The sequence below is a fragment of the Melampsora larici-populina genome (genome assembly GCF_000204055.1).
Source record: "Melampsora larici-populina 98AG31 unplaced genomic scaffold MELLAscaffold_70, whole genome shotgun sequence".
NCBI classification, from domain to species: Eukaryota; Fungi; Basidiomycota; class Pucciniomycetes; order Pucciniales; family Melampsoraceae; genus Melampsora; species Melampsora laricis-populina.
Genome location: NW_006768834.1, coordinates 223,739 through 242,218, shown reverse-complemented (window position 1 = coordinate 242,218; position 18,480 = coordinate 223,739). Strand labels below are relative to the sequence as shown.

The 18,480-nt window shown below is 37.9% G+C and overlaps 1 protein-coding gene across 1 annotated transcript; it reads left to right on the top strand.

The window, feature by feature from the left end:
* Positions 1-6,474: 6,474 nt before the first annotated feature.
* Positions 6,475-8,843, top strand: MELLADRAFT_68616 (uncharacterized protein; the record flags this gene model as incomplete). The annotated part of the gene is made up of 5 exons (XM_007417240.1): positions 6,475-7,015; positions 7,089-7,330; positions 7,408-7,474; positions 8,114-8,745; positions 8,796-8,843. 5 exons carry the CDS (start codon positions 6,475-6,477, stop codon positions 8,841-8,843), a joined length of 1,530 nt encoding a protein of 509 aa, XP_007417302.1.
* Between the last annotated feature and the right edge of the window lie 9,637 nt (positions 8,844-18,480).

Sequence of the window (18,480 nt, the reverse complement as noted above, 5' to 3'; positions counted from 1 at the left end):
GGAGAACAACCTCTAGGAGTAATCAAAAATCATCAAGTAACAATACAACTCACAATAGAGAAACCATATCCTCCTATACTAAGGAAAGGTGCATATCCAGCCAGCCCACGAAGTAGAAAAGAGATTGAAAAACATATTGAGGAATTACTTCGAATGGGTGTAATACACAAAGTTGGAAGTGATGAAGAAGTTGATGTGACATCACCTGTTTTAATAGCATGGCATAATGACAAATCTAGACTCTGCGGAGATTTTAGAGCCCTCAATCAATATACTGTTCCCGATAGATATCCATTACCACGAATAGATCAGTCATTAACAAACCTTTTTGGAGCAAGATACATTACTCTGATGGACATAATGAAAGGTTTTCATCAGAATCTAGTTGAAATAGGTAGCAGAAAATTTCTCAGGATAATTTGTCATCTAGGAATATTTGAGTATATTCGAATGCCTTTTGGAATAAAAGATGCACCAGCATTCTCCCAGAGAATGATGGATACGGAATTCTCCAAAGAATTGAGAGAAGGTTGGTTGAAAGTTTATATTGATGACCTCATAGCTTTTCATACAAGTTGGGAAGAACATATTCAAGCACTAGAAATAGTAATTCTAAGAGCTAAATCCATGGGTATGACAATCTCCCTAACAAAGTGTCATTTCGGACTTAAAGAATGCAAAGCTTTAGGCCATCAAGTGTCAGGTTTATGGGTAGCAGTTGACCAAAACTCTGTAGCAGCAGTACTACAAAAACCTTGCCCAAAAGATAAACAAGAATTGAGTTCATTTCTAGGATTTGCAAGTTACTACAGAGCTCACATTCCCAATTTTGGAAGCATCACTCGCTGTCTGTACAAACTATATGCTAAAGGAGTGAAATTCAAAATGACAAAAGAAAGAATAGATGCGGTCAATAAAATAAAAGAAATGTTGACAACAGCCCCTATTCTGTTCCATCCTGATTTCTAAAAACCATTCAAATTATACGTGGATGCATCAATTGAAGGTTTAGGAGCAGCACTTCATCAAACCCAAATCATTGATGGCAAACCCAAAGAAGGACCAATATTCTCCATATCTAGAAAACTAACAAATACTGAATCTTGGTACTCATCACCTCAATTAGAAGCATTAGCACTAGTTTGGGCATTAGAAAAACTACATTATTACCTTGATGGTAGTTATTTTGAAGTCATTACTGACTGCACAGGTGTAAGATCTTTGACAAACTTGAAATCACCAAGTAGGCACATGCTGAGGTGGATGATGGCCATACAAGAATATAAACCCTTCATGACCATTACACACAGACCAGGAAAATTCCATAATAATGCAGATGGACTTAGTAGAATGGCACTTCCCAATGACTCTGATAATCCAGCATGGGAACCTGAAGAAATGGAAAGAGACATTCCTGTCATGGGAATCAGTTTATGTGAATTATCAGAGGAATTCTTTGAAGAAGTAAAAGAAAGTTACAAAAGAAATAGTAACACTACGAAACTTGTTCGAATTCTTTCCATACAGAAAACTGACCTGAGTTTATCAACAACACTTGAGCAACCACGGAAAGATGGATATGATCAAGGAAAAATTACGCTTGAATCAGGCTTGTTATATTTCAGAGAAAAACATAGTTCAGTCTTAATTATAGTTAAACCTGAACACATTCAACAAACACTACATGTATGTCATGATGAATTTATGTCAGGACATTTATCAGAAGACAGAACAATTGACAGAATCAGAAGTACAGCATGGTGGCCAAGTTGGAGAAAAGATGTTGAAGAATATGTAAAGACTTGCGAAAGATGCCAAAAAGCCAACAAAGCTACGGGAAAAAGATTTGGATTATTACAACGGATAGAAGAACCAACATACCCATGGGAAGTCATTAACATGGACTTTGTTACAGGACTTCCTCCATCTTCAATAAACAACTATAATTGTGTATTGGTGATAGTAGACAGATTTTCAAAAAGGACGAGATTCTTGCCTTGTTACAAAGAATCAACCGCAATGGACATTGCATTGTTGTTCTGGGAAAGAATAATAAGTGATGTAGGTGTACCACGGATAATAATCAGTGATAGAGACCCCAAGTTCACTTCTGAATTTTGGAAGAGTTTGAATATGCTTATTGGAACCACACTAGCACTTTCAACCGCATACCATCCTCAAACTGACTGCTTGAGTGAAAGAAATATCAGCACCTTGACTGAAATTGTCAGAAGATATTGCACAGAAGGTCTAGCATACACAGACAAAGACGGATTTACACATGACTGGCATACCTTACTACCAGCTTTAGAATTGGCCTACAATAGTAGTATACATAGCACTACAGGAAAGAAGCCCTTTGAGATTGAAAGAGGATACTGCCCGAGACTACCTAAAGATCAAATAAAGAATAAAAATGTTGAATTCCATCCAACGTCTTTAAGCTTCTTTGATATGTTAAGTAAAGCACGAGCTCGAGCAGCACAAGCATTGAAGATGCAGTAACATACAATCAAGAAAGATGGAATAAAAGCCATAAAGAACCAAAATTTGTGGTGGGAGAACAAGTTCTACTCTCAACTACAAATTTCACTAACTTACAAGGACCAAAGAAACTTCAAGACCAGTTTGTAGGGCCTTTTGTAATATTGAAATTTCATGGGAACAATGCAGTAGAGGTTGCATTGACAGAGGAGTTTGGACGGAAACACCCAGTTTTCCCTATTTCATTAATTAAGAAATACCACGCTTCTGATAAAAGCAAATTCCCTGATAGAGAAATACCAAAACAAGCACCTATACAATTTGAGACAGATGGAGAAAAGATTTTTTCCAAAATCATCAAACAAAGAGAAACAAATATTAATGGTAAATCCATAACACTCTATTTAGTTAGATAGAAGAATAGAAGTGCAGATGAGGACAAATGGCTACCAGCCGACAAAGTACCCAATGGAAAAACTACCCTGAGAGAATTCAGAGCCCAGAAAAGAGCTCATAAACTTCCTGAAAAGAAGTAATGACCTCCTTTGAGGGTGGGGAATGTCAGCCCTGGGTACATACACATGTACCCAAAGACTAACTTGTAAATATAAATATTATTCATAAAACCCAAATACATGTACATATATCTTAGAAACATATGTAACATGTAATAAGATATGTATATAACACTAATTACATATATACGTAATCAAGAACTAATATGTAACATATAAGATTACATACAAAAAACAATAGTAACATCTCATAACTCAGTATCAAGAGTTAAAAATGCTTATATAGCATAAAACACTTAATGACTACTGAACATAACATTAAGTGTAAGTAATTATAAAAATAATAAAAAAAATAACTATAAACCTAATATTGTAACACTTGTGTATATCACAATATTAGGTTTAGGCCATTGCTATTTGCAGCCCACAAGAAAACCATGTAGGCGCTGCCAAAACAGCGCCTAGATGGGTGTTTCCCACGAAAAAGCGCCTTCATTTATGGTGTAGGCGCTGAAAACCATCTAAAATGATGCCTACATGATAAACAACCCATGTAGGCGTCATTTGGTTACGCCTACATTCAAAATTCCAGAATGTAGGCGTAATTTTTGAGCACCTACATATCTAATTTGAAATGTAGGCGATATTTTCGAGCGCCTACATTCAATTTTCAGCTCAAATAAGCGCCTACATACAGTCTTGCATATGTAGGCGCTCCAAATCCAACACCTACAACTCCAGACTGGTCTGACGGCTAATGAAGAAGAAGTTTCAAGTTAAAATGAGAGTATTGGAAGACGGAAAAAGCAGTTCGGAGTTAAAATGAGTGTATCGGAAGATGGAAAAAGCAGCTTGGAGTTGAAATGAGTGTTTTGGAAGACAGAAAAAGCAGTTAAGCGTATTGGAAGATGAATATGCTCTTTTCAACTCTGAAGTGAGCGTATCAGAAGACGTAAATAGCAGTTCAGAGTTGAAATAATTTACCTCTTTTTCCGCTTCTGATACACTCATTTTGACTCCAAACTGAGTTCAGAGTTGAAATAATTTACTACTTTTTCCGTCTTCTGATACACCCATTTTGACTCCGGCGTGGTTTTCCGTCTTCTGATACACTGATTTTGACTCCAAACTGCTTTATCCATCTTCCGATACACTCATTTTGAGTCCAAGCTGCTTTTTCCGTCTTCCAATACTCTCATTTTGACTTGCAAATTGTTCTCCATTACCCTTCAGACCAGTCTGGAGCTGTAGTTGCCGGATTTGTAGCCCCTACATATGCAGGACTGCATGTAGGCGCTTATTTGAGCGCAAAAATTGAATGTATGCACTCACTTTTAAAAATGTAGGCATAAATTTTGAGCGCCTACATTGGATTTCCCATGTAGGCGCTCGAAAATAGCGCCTACATTTCAATTTTTGAATGTAGGCGTAACCAAATGACGCCTACACGTTAAAAAACCCATGTAGGCGTCATTTTGGATGGTTTCCAGCGCCTACATCATAAATGTAGGCGCTTCTTCGTGGGAAACACCCATGTAGGCGTAATTTGGCCAGCGCCTACATGGTTTTCTTGTGGGCTGCAAATAGCAACGGCCTAGGTTTAAAGAGCTGAATATATAAACCCAAACTCAGTTCATCCTCAGGGAAGAAACCAAGTTTATACATACCTATTTCTAAAGAACCATCAAGAGTTCTAATAGAATAAAAATCAAGAGTATTACAAATAGTAATACTAGTGATTCATTCTATACTACCTTGATTATTCCAGACTAGATCCAAGTAAGTTATATACTTCCCTTCTGGATCCTCTACTTCCCCTAAGTAGTTTCTGTACTAGGTTGGTGACCTCTGAGATAATAACCAATAGGTTGGTGACCTCCAAGATAATAACCAAACAGGTTGGTGACCTCTAAGAGATAACCAAGATAGTGATCTTATAATCACTCTTTATCCAATTACCAAGAAGGATATTGGAGAACATTGGGATCCTGTTCTCATCCCTTACATAATTGTAAATCAAATCTCTTCTTTAAGAGTCAACTAACTGTAGTCTGCCAGGATTTGTCCTAGCAGACTCTTAGTTGTTTAAACTTCTACTAATCCTCTCCTACTCATATCATCTCTCTCTCTCTCCTTCCTCTACCCTTGTAACTAGTTATAATCTGAAATATAATAATATTTATTATACTTCACTACATACCTAGTCCCAATACTACCATTTAGTGAGTGTAGCCTCCCTTTAAAGAGCCACTAACCTCACACTTAGGGTGTGTTCACTTAAGCAATTTCTGTCCAGAAATCACATTCTGGAAATTTAAAAATGTAAAAATTGACTAAGCTCCACCAAACCAGCACCTTAAAATTTTGCAGAATGTGATTTCTGACCCCAAATTGCTTAAGCAAACGTGCCCTTAGGCTAGCGCTATGTTACCCATTATGTATCCAGTGATCAACATGATATTATGATATAGATTTTGCTGGATTTTCATCCAACCAATTGGACCTAACATTGAAGTTTTCCTTCTTAGGTATTATTTGATCCAGCATAGCCTCCAGCAGGCTTTACAAATCAATCTAAGATGTGCCCTTCTTACAAGTGCGGCGCCCGCCGCTCAATTTGGCTAGTTATAAACTTTAAACTTTAACATTGAATATTTCGCAGTATTTTTTATTTAGTGTAAGTGCTACCATCTTCATTCCAAGAGGTATGTTGACTAAATAAATATGGGGTGCGGGTGTGTGACCTTTGGACATTTTAATCCCAGAATTTAATCTGGGTTGACGTGTCAATTCTTTGAGATGTTGACATCATGTGACATCCTTGTCACATTTGTAATCTGTATGGGAATTAAATCTTATCCATGTCTATGTATTTCTAGTAAATATTCACAATACTCATCACCAGCACCACCGATTTCTTCATTACTCACAATCGGCATCCACCCCACCTGATTGATTCAAACGAGATATCTGATTGATTCGAACAAGATGGTAAGTGAAAACACATAATTTCCTAATTACGTGTAGTATACTGTATTGGAAAGGACTTGCTGACGCTCCGTTGTTTACATACATATTAGGCATCACACGATTTTCAGACCAATACCGATGACCTTGAATGGTCAGCAGGCCAAATGATTTCAGGACGGATTAGGACTAACGCCAACATTTGAACAACCGTGTGCAATCACTTTGCACACTAAGGAAATACTCGACCCATGGCACTATGTGTCCAATTTCAACAGTGCGGCACTGTATGATGGTCCGTTTCGTTGGATAAGTGTGATTCATTCAATTCTACTTCCCAAATAGGATACTTATCTTTCAAATTTCTCATTTGCCCCTGGCTTGACAGTGCACGACTATTTAATCAAAATTTCATTGGGGCGTTTGAATCGACAATTGGTCGACTCAGGTAATTCCTCACTTGCTATAAGGTGACTGCAGTTCAAGCTGACCTTCTTCATAAATTATAATGCCATCCAACCGTAAAATACCACCGTTTCGCTCTGTGCAACCCAAAGCAACTACTCCTTTGCAGCAACAGCTCCTCAGGACACAAGCACAAGACTTGGCGCATGCTGAAGCGTCAAATGCTGCGTTGGCTAATCAACTCAATCCACCGGATCTACCGCAAGCAGAAGAGCATTTAGGAGTAGATGTTGGAGGTTATGCTCAGGAAGCAGAAGCGCATGAGATGGAACAAGATGAGGTAGGCGAAGAGGATGAAGGAATTGACCTAAATCGATTTATGCCAGATCGAGCCCCACCGCCGGTTGGGGATAATGCAGAGGACCCCATTTCGGCTGCTTTACACAGAGAAGCTCATCTGGCAGACCGACTAGCCCACAAAAAACAATGGCTTTGGCAATATGCTATCATGCTGCCGACATTCCTTCGAGGTAGGTTAAAAACTTTGAACTGGGGAGATCAAACAAAATGGAATGAAGACTTAAGACCGGTGTGCAACTGCACAATGAGGACTGAGCACAATGTCGACCTGGTAGATTTTTTATGTAAGTAGAAATTCAAAGATTTATACGATTTCATATTATAAACTTTATAATTTACTCACGTTTTTGGATGTAGCCCGATGTCGAACAAAAGTATTGTTCTGCAAAAATTGTGATCTATCCGACCCTCAAAGGCTTCTGCAGGTGGGGTACATGGCTGCATTGCCTTTGAAGCCACGAACAGCATTCTCCATTCGACTGCTAGTTCATCACCACTCCCAGTGGATAAGGTTTGCTGTACCAACAGAAGGATTTTGCAACACCCTAGACTCTGCACTAGATAGTAGCAATCCTGTCATATTGACATCTAGTGGTCAGGTATGGTCCTGACCACTAGTGTTCGATTCTATACAATTGATTCCATGTCACTGACTGATTTGATTCCCTTTTATTAGCCAAGAAATTGGTCACAGCCATTTTCTTTAGCCGTGGATGCCTACCGGTCGTTGATCAACCAGATACGTGTGCTGGAAATTGAAAAGCTTCAATTGTCAGAACTTGGAGTTCTTGTGGCAAGTTGTCCGGCATGTTTTGGACCACCTGTTGGAGTCACGCGCCCTGAGGAGCCTTGGATTTTGGTATGCCTGGACGGAAACTTCCAGCATAAACGACATGCTTGTGCCAGTGTAGCTATTCCAGGATCACTGCCACCGCAACCCGGCCTCTTCCTGGACCCAAAACTAGTTGAAGCCAAGGAAAAATTCATGAAACAAGGTCCAGACGTGGTTGAAGAAGTTGTACGTATTCCATTATGCTGAACTGTAGGTCCTAATACGTACATCTTTACTAACATATAGATATCAATGTAGCATGCGTGCACCGAGGCTCATACCGCCGCTAACGATGTCCGAGGGAAACACCACTTCAAGAATATGGATGAATCGGGTTTGCTTGGAATGGCATGTAGACATGACCATGTCCTCAAACTTATCAATCTGATCCAAAGTGGGGAAAAGTGGGTTTGAAGCTTATTATAATGCTGTTTCACGGAATTAATCATGATTTATTCAGAAACCATTATGCTTTTGCCGTTATCCAGTGGTTGCTGGACCTGATTGCAAAAGATTGTGAGCTGGACACCGTGGGAATACGTGGATACAGTCATGAAGGCCACAGAACTCTTCCTAAGGTTACCTACCCCTAGTGCTGGTTCCTTGATTACAATTCCACCTTTGAATAGCAGTTCTATCAAATCCAACTCGAAACCTAGTACCTTACAACCAAATCCTTTACAGGTTACCGTGGGAAAAATCCATACTCAGCCATCTTCACCGCCATTTCCTACCCCTGCCAAAGCTGCTTCCTTGTGTTATTTGCCTTTTTCATCGGTACCTGGCTCCAATTTTGATGAAATAGATTTTAGGGAAATGCTTCATGGTGAAACTATTGATCTCCTAGCTCAAGACATTGAAAATCGAGTTCGCAATCTAGAGGATCCAACTCAGTATGCACCTTCTAACGAATCATTGCCTCTCACATCACTATCAGTCCTGGAGGCTTCGAACAACAAGGAGCGTAAGATTGTCAACGCTAAAACTACTTCTGCAGTTCTCAAAGCCAAAGGCCAAAATGTCACGACGGATGGCGCCCTTCTTCATGGGAAAATGTTTTGTTTTGGTGCTTGTGCTGGTTATGCTAAAGAGATACTGTATTCGCCTTACGTTCCTTGCCATGGTGCCTTGCTGTTGCTTTACAAACTCTTTCTCAGCGAGCTTCGAAACTTTGGCAGTCATGTAGGGTCATGCTTTGAAACCTTTGCCGACAAGGCTTTTTTCGCCGCCAGAAATCAGCTCAGAACTTTGAATGCCCCTGCGATGACTGCCACGAATAAGGACGAACCTCCCGAGGAGTACGACTTTGCGGGTAATTTCGCTTTTACATTTCATAATTTTTTCAACAAACCTCATACCGACAATGACAAGGGGAAGGTATACTGCATATGGTATCCAATGCATTCAGTTAGTAGAAGGATAGCGACTTGCTCTGAAGGATTCTGGCTGGAAGGGGGTTGGTTCCTTTTTCCTGAGTATAGAATCACCATTAATTTTGGCACCAAGTATGTAGTTCAGATTGCCTGGAGTGGGAAGAGTATGTTTCATCAAACTATGCAATCAAAGGAAGCAGAGCTTGTAGGTGATCATGGTCAGAAGATTCATTTTACACATTGTAGAACTCCTACGCAGTGTAGCGTAGGCTGAGCTGGAGAGGGGATGAAGTACCGCCGGTGAGAATGGGAGTACAACAGTGCAGTTAAGCTGCCCTCAACCTATAATAATCTCTAAGTTAAGAAGCAGAGGGATACAATTCAAAAAGAAACCTTCCTGCTACACACAACCAACACCTGTAATAACTTCAATTTACTACTTCCACTGATAAAATCAGTACCGAACCTGGTCCAAAAGAGCTCCAACAAGTCTAAAGACTGTACAGAGTGGTCACCGAGGCCCTTAAACACTAAACGTGCTTAAGCTAGGGCTATAGAATGGATAAACAAAGTTATACAAATAATTGATAATGTTTCACAGTTCGATTCAATTTTAAAAAAAATCTTCAAAACTAATTCTTTGAAATGAAAAAATGAAAAAATAATTTTTAAAATAATTGATGCTGATTAGATGCTGCTTAAACTTCTATTAGACAATTTTTTAAACTATAAAAAATTTTACTAATTTTTGTACTAAAAAAACTCATTTGAATATCTCTAAAACTGTTGAAATGCCAAAATCAACACACTACTGTAACAAATTTCACAAAAAGACCTTTCACAAACAAAGATTTCACAAAACAAAACACAACTGTCACACTCTTGATTCTTGATACTATTGAAAAGACTAACACTAATACCCTTATAAGGGCATCCGCACTCGTGCGGTAACTCGGGTGCGGTAAGGTTAAATTTACCGCAACCGCAGGGTATTTTCCACACCAGTGGAAAATTAGCCCCGCGGTACTTAATTTTTGATTGTTTTGTGTTACCCAATCGGTAAATTAACCGATTGGCTAACGCATGCGGTATCACGCATCACGGCTTGTTCAAGGCAACTCAACTCCAAAGACAAAACTCAACCCAACCTCCAACACCAAAGTCAACAACCAACACCTCCTTTTCACCTCTCACACCCAACAAAGTCAGTCACATGAATCAACTCAAGAATGTTCAACACTGATCAATGTCTTTTCTATTGTTAATTTTTCTGTCCTTTTTCAATTAAAATAGGTCGATCAAATATCTTCAACTTGACTTCAAACCATTCGGATGAAAATGAAGAATATCAAGATTCATATAGCTATGTAGAGGTCAATATATGAGAAAATTAACATCAAAAGACTAATCATTGGAGGACTTTGAAGATCAAGTGATACAAATCAAAAATTGAAAAAAGTTTAGATCTGTTTACAAGATTGTTCATTGTTATTTACTAGTTTTAAACCTTTAAATCTTTTACAAAATCATTATGTATATTCACACTCATTGAAAGCTTTCTCAACGTAGTAAAGCCCTTGTTTTTTAACTGAAATTCATGTATTGAGTAGCTGAACAAAGTCAAAAGTCATGTTGACTTTGTCTTTTTAAATCAAGATCTATTGATCAAGTAGATGAACGAGATGATATTGGATCCTCATGTGTAGATGGAGAGTTCGAAAATATCTTCAGTCCTCCAGTGCAAAGAAGAGGACGGTGCTTTGTCATATGAAAACTTGCGAGGAAAGCAGGTGATTTGTACTCAAAAAATCTAAACTTTACCTTACTGCATGACCGGTGTGGAGCACATGCGTTATCTGTAAAGTTATAAAAGTTACAGCGCGGCTAATGCAGACGAGTGCGAAATTTGCTTGAGACAAGTAACTTTTTACTTAATGTAGTGTTTGTTACCGCACTTGACCAAGTTAACAACCGCAAACGAGTGCGGATGCTCTAAGGGTTTAACTAACTCGATAAAGCTTTTAAAATAACTCTAACAAGAAAAGCTCGACTCTAACACTCTAAGATGGGAAACACACTCGATAACTCAATCAAAACGAAAAACTAAGAGCACCCACTATGGTGACAGTGATTTATTGTAAAATTTGTGTTCCTGAGCGCGAAATTTGATCATGCGTGATTTACCAAAGATGGTAACCGCATGAAATCCACTACAGGATGATGTTAAGTGTGATTTACCAAAGATAAATCACTGTGAAACAATCAGATCCACAGTGGTTTGATTTTGAAATGAATTTATCATAAACTCAATCCAAAAAGCCATTCACCAATGCCCGCTCCAAATTCCTTGAAAAGACATCGACCGTCTTTTGAAGTCTTCAAACGACAATGATGAGAAACAACAAGAATTTAACAGACTTGTCTTCTTGTTTGTCAGCCCTGGGTACATATACATGTACCCAAAACTAACTTATAATATTGTACTTTTACTTATAAACCTTATTACATGTACATACAGCTTATAAAACACATGTAACATATAATAAAACATATACAAACACCAATTACATATGTATATACACTTAAAAACATATGTAACATGTAATAAAATACCAATTACACCTCATAACTCAGTGCCAAGAGTTCAAATGCTTATACTACATAAAATACATAACACGTATATTTAATTATGTTATATTAATAATAATAATAATTAATAGTAATTATTGAACCCTAAACCACAGTGATGATACAATCAAATATCACTACAATTAGGTTTGGAGAGGAGGATATATAAACCCCTCCTCTCTCAGCCTTCAAGGATTTCCCCTCAAGCATTTTATTACACACCTCTTTTAAAGAGCACTTTAAAGTTCAATTGAAGTATATAATCAAGAGTCTTATAATAAATAAGACTAGTGATTCACTTCATTTCTTTAAGGAAGTTCCTGACTAGAAGACAAAGTAATTTCATCCTTCACCCCCCTTTTCCTTGGATCCTCTACTTCCCCCAAGTAGAACTCTTCCTCAGGTTAGTGACCTTCCAATAAAACATTAGGCTAGTCACCTTCAGAACAACTACAGGTTAGTGACTTATATCAACTCATAGGTTAGTGTACCTACAGAACAACTACAGGTTAGTGACCTACATCAACTCCAGGTTAGTGACCTCTTGAATAACTACAAGTTGGTGACTTTATTACAACCAGGTTAGTGACCTCCATATCACTCTTCAATCAGTTACCTTGAAGATTGAAGGGGAGCCTTGGATCCAGCTTTCAACAATAATATTATAATTAAACCCCTGAACCTCCTTTTAAGGAGTCATTTAACTGAAGTCTGTCTGGATTTATCCAAACAGACCAGTTGCCTTCTTCCCTTTTTCTCTCTCTTATCTTATAAGTTTATTGTAATACATTATATTTGAAATATAACTTTAGTTATCTACAATTACCAACCCAACTTGCCATTATTAGTGAGCCTTGAGTATTCTTTTGAATACCCAACCCTCACATTTGGGGGCCTCATTGTGTTGAAACCCACATTTCAACCTCAACCTTCTTTTTACCAAAAGTGTGAGAAATCATAAAAACTAGACAAATTAAGATCAACCAATAAAAAGAAAACACCAACTCTACTCCTTTTTTTTTTTTTTGAAAATAATCTAATCCCACTTTGATTGTTGTCATTCTTTAACAACAATCAAAAGAAAAGTGTTCTATCTTGAAAAAATCATTTCAAGCATTACACTACCATTTATCCAAGTGACACTACACAACCACTTGTGCTTAATTCACAACATCTTCAAAAGATTTTGTTCTCTTCTTTTAGTGTCATCTACTAAAAAGATACCCTGAAATTACTTACTACGAGTACCATTTCTCGAGTAAGTAGCAGTAACAACCCGAGTGACAATTGTAAAATTGTCGAGTCGAGTAATTGTTATATACATGTACACTAGTCTGAATTTCGAAAATCCAAATACCCCAATAGACATTGACTACATACATAACCCCAACGATCACTAATTCAACAACGTTATCATAAAGATAACTCTACCAAGCTACTTGATCAAGATCAGGATAACGAGTTGGAAGAGCGAACAAGAATTAAATTGATTATCAGAAAGCGCGGGGGATTCAGATCAAAATCGAGAGATCCGAACATTCCGATCGGACCAAACAACAAGTCTTTGAAAAAGGAAGGGTACGGCTCACTTTTTTTTTCTTTCTCTAGAGTAATCAAGCCACAGATCTCTTTCCTTTTATTAAACTGAATCAATTAGAATCGAGAGAATCATACTGACCAACATCACACTACATCTTCCATCAGAACAAGACTGTTCTATTCCTACTTACCACCGCACACGATTAATCAAAAGAAACGAGTTGGAGTAACAAAGAGGTGCACAAACAAACCTACAGGACAACAGTGAGTAAATTGAAAATAAGAGCTCATTAATTAGATCGAAAAACTAACATACGTCATCATAATAGTGACTTGTGAACAAACCCGCACCGGAAGCGAAACTGATCAACAAGTCTCATTGTATAAGAATCACACAAGTATTCACATCAACTGTCCTTCAAGAAAAAAATTTGTTAACAAATTGAACTGCTACAATCATCGTATTCACTTGGATCAATCAATTAAATTTTATAACCTTTTTAACTTTATTCAAGTTCTTTTTAAAACTAAAAGTAAAACAACTTCATTGATTTTTTTTGAATTGTCCTCGCATCATCTTCCACTTACACTTCAATCGAGTTCTCCTATAATTTCTTTACATAACTTTACCCTATCAAACTGAAATAAGTAAAGAATTATACTAAAAATTTTTACTTTTTATTTTATTTTTGTTATAGTGTCTTCTCCACACTTGTTCAACTCACTCGATCTCGCAAACCACGGAACTCCTCAGCAACATCCAGAGGAAGCTCATCGTACGCACCAGTCTACTCCATCCTTACCGGATCATCCTAACTACGACGGTTCTGTCTTGGAATTCGAAGACGCATACGGGAATACATCGCAGGAACCGATTATCGTCGACTCTACAGTAGCCACCCCTGTCGCCGATCCATTGATCGTCGAAGTTGATTCTCCAGGATCCGACGGGACCGCTAGAGAACCAGTTCGAGCTGAAGGTTCTCCCCCAGCGAACTTAATCGCTAATCAACAAAGTAGGTGTCCTTCATATAACACATTGATAGATATTTCTCATTATCAATATTCAAATTTGAGAGTAGTTCAACTAACAACCTATCAAATTTTTTAATTTAAATTGAAAATTCTTATTATAAAGACCATCCAGCCCACGATCAAGGACATCACGATCATCGTAAGTCCCGTAATTGACCGATAGAGTCTTAATAAAATATCATTATTGACATTTGATTCGTGTTACCCTTACTTGATCAAATACAACAGCTAACGCCGAAGCGCAAGGGTATAACAACCAAAGTGCTCCAGCTGAAGGGCATCAACATCGTAAGCAATCTGAACCTCGATTCTATATTAGACGAAAGCATTACTAACTAGTTTAAAACTATCATTTTAATTCCATTTCATTTTTTCTACCTTTATTCATATTTTTTTAAATTTAAAACAAAAATATAATAATATTTCACTCAAACATCATTATGTCTAATAGGGCATCCCAACCACCCAGCCAGTCAGGCTCAAACAGCACACGGGGTTCAACAAGATCGAAACGATCAGTCGAACCCGCATCACGAACCACACGGAGGACGCCAGTGGGGGAGTTATTCGAACCCCTACCCGCCTCAGGTAAGCCAAACCTCCAACTAGTAGAGAATTTTGCTAAAGAAAATGTTATTAATAAGAAAATTCTTTCTTTATCGGTTTTAGACTCAGCAGCAACAGGCGGGTTACTACTACCAACCCCATTACCCTCCCAACCTTCCTGCTCCAGTGGGTCAATACCCACCAGCACCGTCCCCTGTTTATCAACCCCAGCCGAATTACCAACCTCAACCACCCCCTGTTCCTCGACAACACCAACCTACACCAGGTGCGAGCAACCCCAACATGCCTCCGCCTCCTCCTCCTGCACTGTCTTACCAGCAGACAAGGGACGCGGAGGAGGCACGACTTCGCCAAGCAATCGCCAACCTAAAGCGAGACCTGGACGAAGCGAGAGTGGCGGGGAACAACTCAAACTTCAGGCGAGTACTAGGTATGGCCAAGGAAGCCCACAAGGAGTTGGAGGACTTCCTTGGGGGCAGACGTTACCGTTCGAAAGTAGAACAAATAGCGGGGTACAATCCTTATCACATCAATCCGCAGACGATGGAACCATTCGATCAACCGAGATCGGAAGCAGGCCCCTCGAGTCAGCGTCGCAAACGAGCCCGAGAAGAGGAGATAGAGGAATTAGCAGAGACTTCATCCAACCTATTGGATATGATGTTGATGGTAAAAAGGATGAAACAAGACAAGAAGAGAGAATCGGACAAGAAAGGGAAAGGGAAGGAGAAGGAGCAGTAAGTATTCTCCCTCCTCCTACTTCTTCATTTCATTCTCACCCTTCAGTTCTCTATACTGAAACTCCTTTTACTGGCCCTCCATTAGATGAAAATTGCCCTAACCTCCTTTCTCCTTCAGTCAACTCTTTAAAGTTAGAAGAAGATGAGATAAGTCAAGGAAACTCTCAAAGGCTGTTCAACCAGCCATATTTAGTTTCAAATTAAATTCCCAAGTTTCCTCCTCTGTTATTTCACTTTCACCATCTCATCTAGAATCAGATGACCTGATTCGACGAAAAACACATGCAATATATGAAAAAGTTGATGATTTACACCCAACTTTGAAATCCATAAAGGATCATTGTGAGACAAGTGAGCAAGTGAGACTGAGAGAATTTCAAGTAAATTGCCAACTTCATAAAACATCTTATGATGATGTTATGAATAAAAATAATGAGTTCAGTAAACATATTGTTGAGATTAATGGTCTTGTTCATGAACTTCAAAACAAAGACCAAAATGAAAAACCTTTTGCAGATGTGATGAAACACCTAAGTGAACTGAGAGAACTTATAAAGCTGAAAGAGAAAGAACAAACTGAAGATGTAGTTATACATAAATCTGTAGAAAAAGGAAAACAAAAAGAAACAACTATTGAAACTAAAGATGAGAGTGCATCAACATCAAATACCAATGAAATAAAAAACTCAGACGTGACACCAATGTACAGTCTGAACAAAACCCAAGCTTTAGTCATACAAATCAAAGAGTTATTAAATAGAGGATTAACGGAACCAGCCTTAACAGCTTCTCAACAGAATATGGTTAAACAAATAACAAATCTAGCTAGTCAAATTGCCTCCAGAATATCTGAAACTGAGAAAAGAATCATTTCAAAGCTTAGCAGTGTTGATAAAAATTTACACAAGGCGGTAAATAAAATATCCCAAGATAAACAATGTATTAGAGAGACTAGTGATGCAATAATAGGTGATCTTGGAGAAATGAAAAATACAATTAAACAAATGGATGTGAAAATGGATAAACAACTTAAACTACCCATCAAAGATCCTTATAATAAAATTGAAGAATTACTCAATAAATTTGATAAAAATGAAAATCAAGTCAGTTCCACAATTGGGGAAACTAAAGAAGATAAAAACGTAACAAAAATCCGTGAGAATCTAAATGAGCAACAGCAACAATTCGAGAGTAGTATGATGAAATCTTACCACGCATTACAAGAAAATATTAAAAACAATCACAAACAATTGACAAAAGAATTATTACAACAACAAGAAATACAAATCAAGTCTTTTACAGAGCAAATGATGCAACAACAAACAAGGTTAAACCAAAAGATATTAGAAAAGAATGTTGAAATACAACAACAACTGATGCAAATGGATGAAAATGCTAATACAGCAAGACTGTCAATTATCCAAGAACTTAAACCTGATATAAGGAATACCAACAATAACAGTCCTACGCCTATGCCAATGAATCAGCCAAATCCAAGTGTGATCCATAGACATTCAAACATACCATTTGATGAAAATCCACGAGTTGATCCATCACTTAGGGGAGAAGCTAGGTTTAGGCAAAGTACGGCAGAACCACGGGAAAGAACTGTGAGCTATGCAGAACCTGTATCAGCTGATAGAGACTTTCAAAGCCCAACAATTCGTGAAAGAACAATTGAGAGAGAAGAAACACTTCCACCTCGTGAAAGATCATTTGCGAGAAAAGATACTGCTAGAACAGGTATAACAGAAACTACTAGAGAAGATAATTTGACTAAAGCCTTGACTAAACTTTGGCCAACAGGAAGAGATTGGAAAAAATTCAGCGGGGACGGTGAATATAATCATAATGATTACATTGACTGGTGTGATGATCTAATTATAACTCTGAAAATGGACCCTCTTGTTGTAGTAAGCCATTTAGCAACAGCTTTTACTGGCACAGCGGGACAATGGTACATGGACAAACAGAAAACTAAAGGCTCAATGACATGGGATGAGTGGAAAGAAGAAATTCATAAAAGATTTGGAAACAATGTTTGGAAAAATAACATGGAAGAATTATTCATGAAAGATAAATTTGATGCCAATATACACACAGATCCCACAGCGTGGTCTTTGAAACAAAAAAAGAGAATTTCAGCTTTTGATCCAGATTCTTCTGAAGACAGAATAGTGAATAAAATCTTGAATAAAGTTGATGGTGATGCTAGGAATGCAATTAAGAGCCAACTCTCGACACCATATGAGTGGGATATGTTTTTGATGGTGCTCAAAGATATTTTTGAAAATACGACCATTATCACTAAGAAAAGATATTTGAATAGACCAAGGAGACCTTTTATTGACAATAGAGCCACCTTTAAAGATGAAAAATTACAAGGTCCCTCCAGTACAAGAGTCCAACCAAGTACATCAGAAAGGAAACCTCTCAGGGCATGCCCAAACTGCAGAAGTAAAGATCCAAAACATCAATGGAGAGGATGTAAAGATAAGAAAATAAATGTGATTGAAGAAGACACTGAAGAAAGTGATAATATGAATGATGAGTTTGACTTTCAAGGAGGACAACTCTCAGGGGATTCAAGCTCAGACAGTGAAGGAGAAAATTCTCCAAATCAACATCAACAAAATGTCTGCATGATTGATACTCATGAAGAAAATGAGAAAAGTATCAATATATTGCAAGCGGAAGCAGATGTGCCTCACTCATGGCAAGATGACATGCAGATGGGGAATACAGTTGATGCAAGATTACTGAAATCCAAACCAGCAGATGGAATGGCACATACACTAGGACATCATGCAATGGCTCGAGCATTAGTAAACAATTGTAAAGTACCAATACTACTGGACAGCGGAGCATCATGCTCAATTGTGGGGAAACATTTCTTATCTGAAATTATACCAGACTGGCAAGAAAGAATCATGCCCAGTAGTCATGTTAAGTTTTCCGGAGTTGGTAGTAAACTTCATGCTCTAGGCGTCATAAGCTTACCAGTAATATTTCCACATTTAAACAGTCAATTAGAA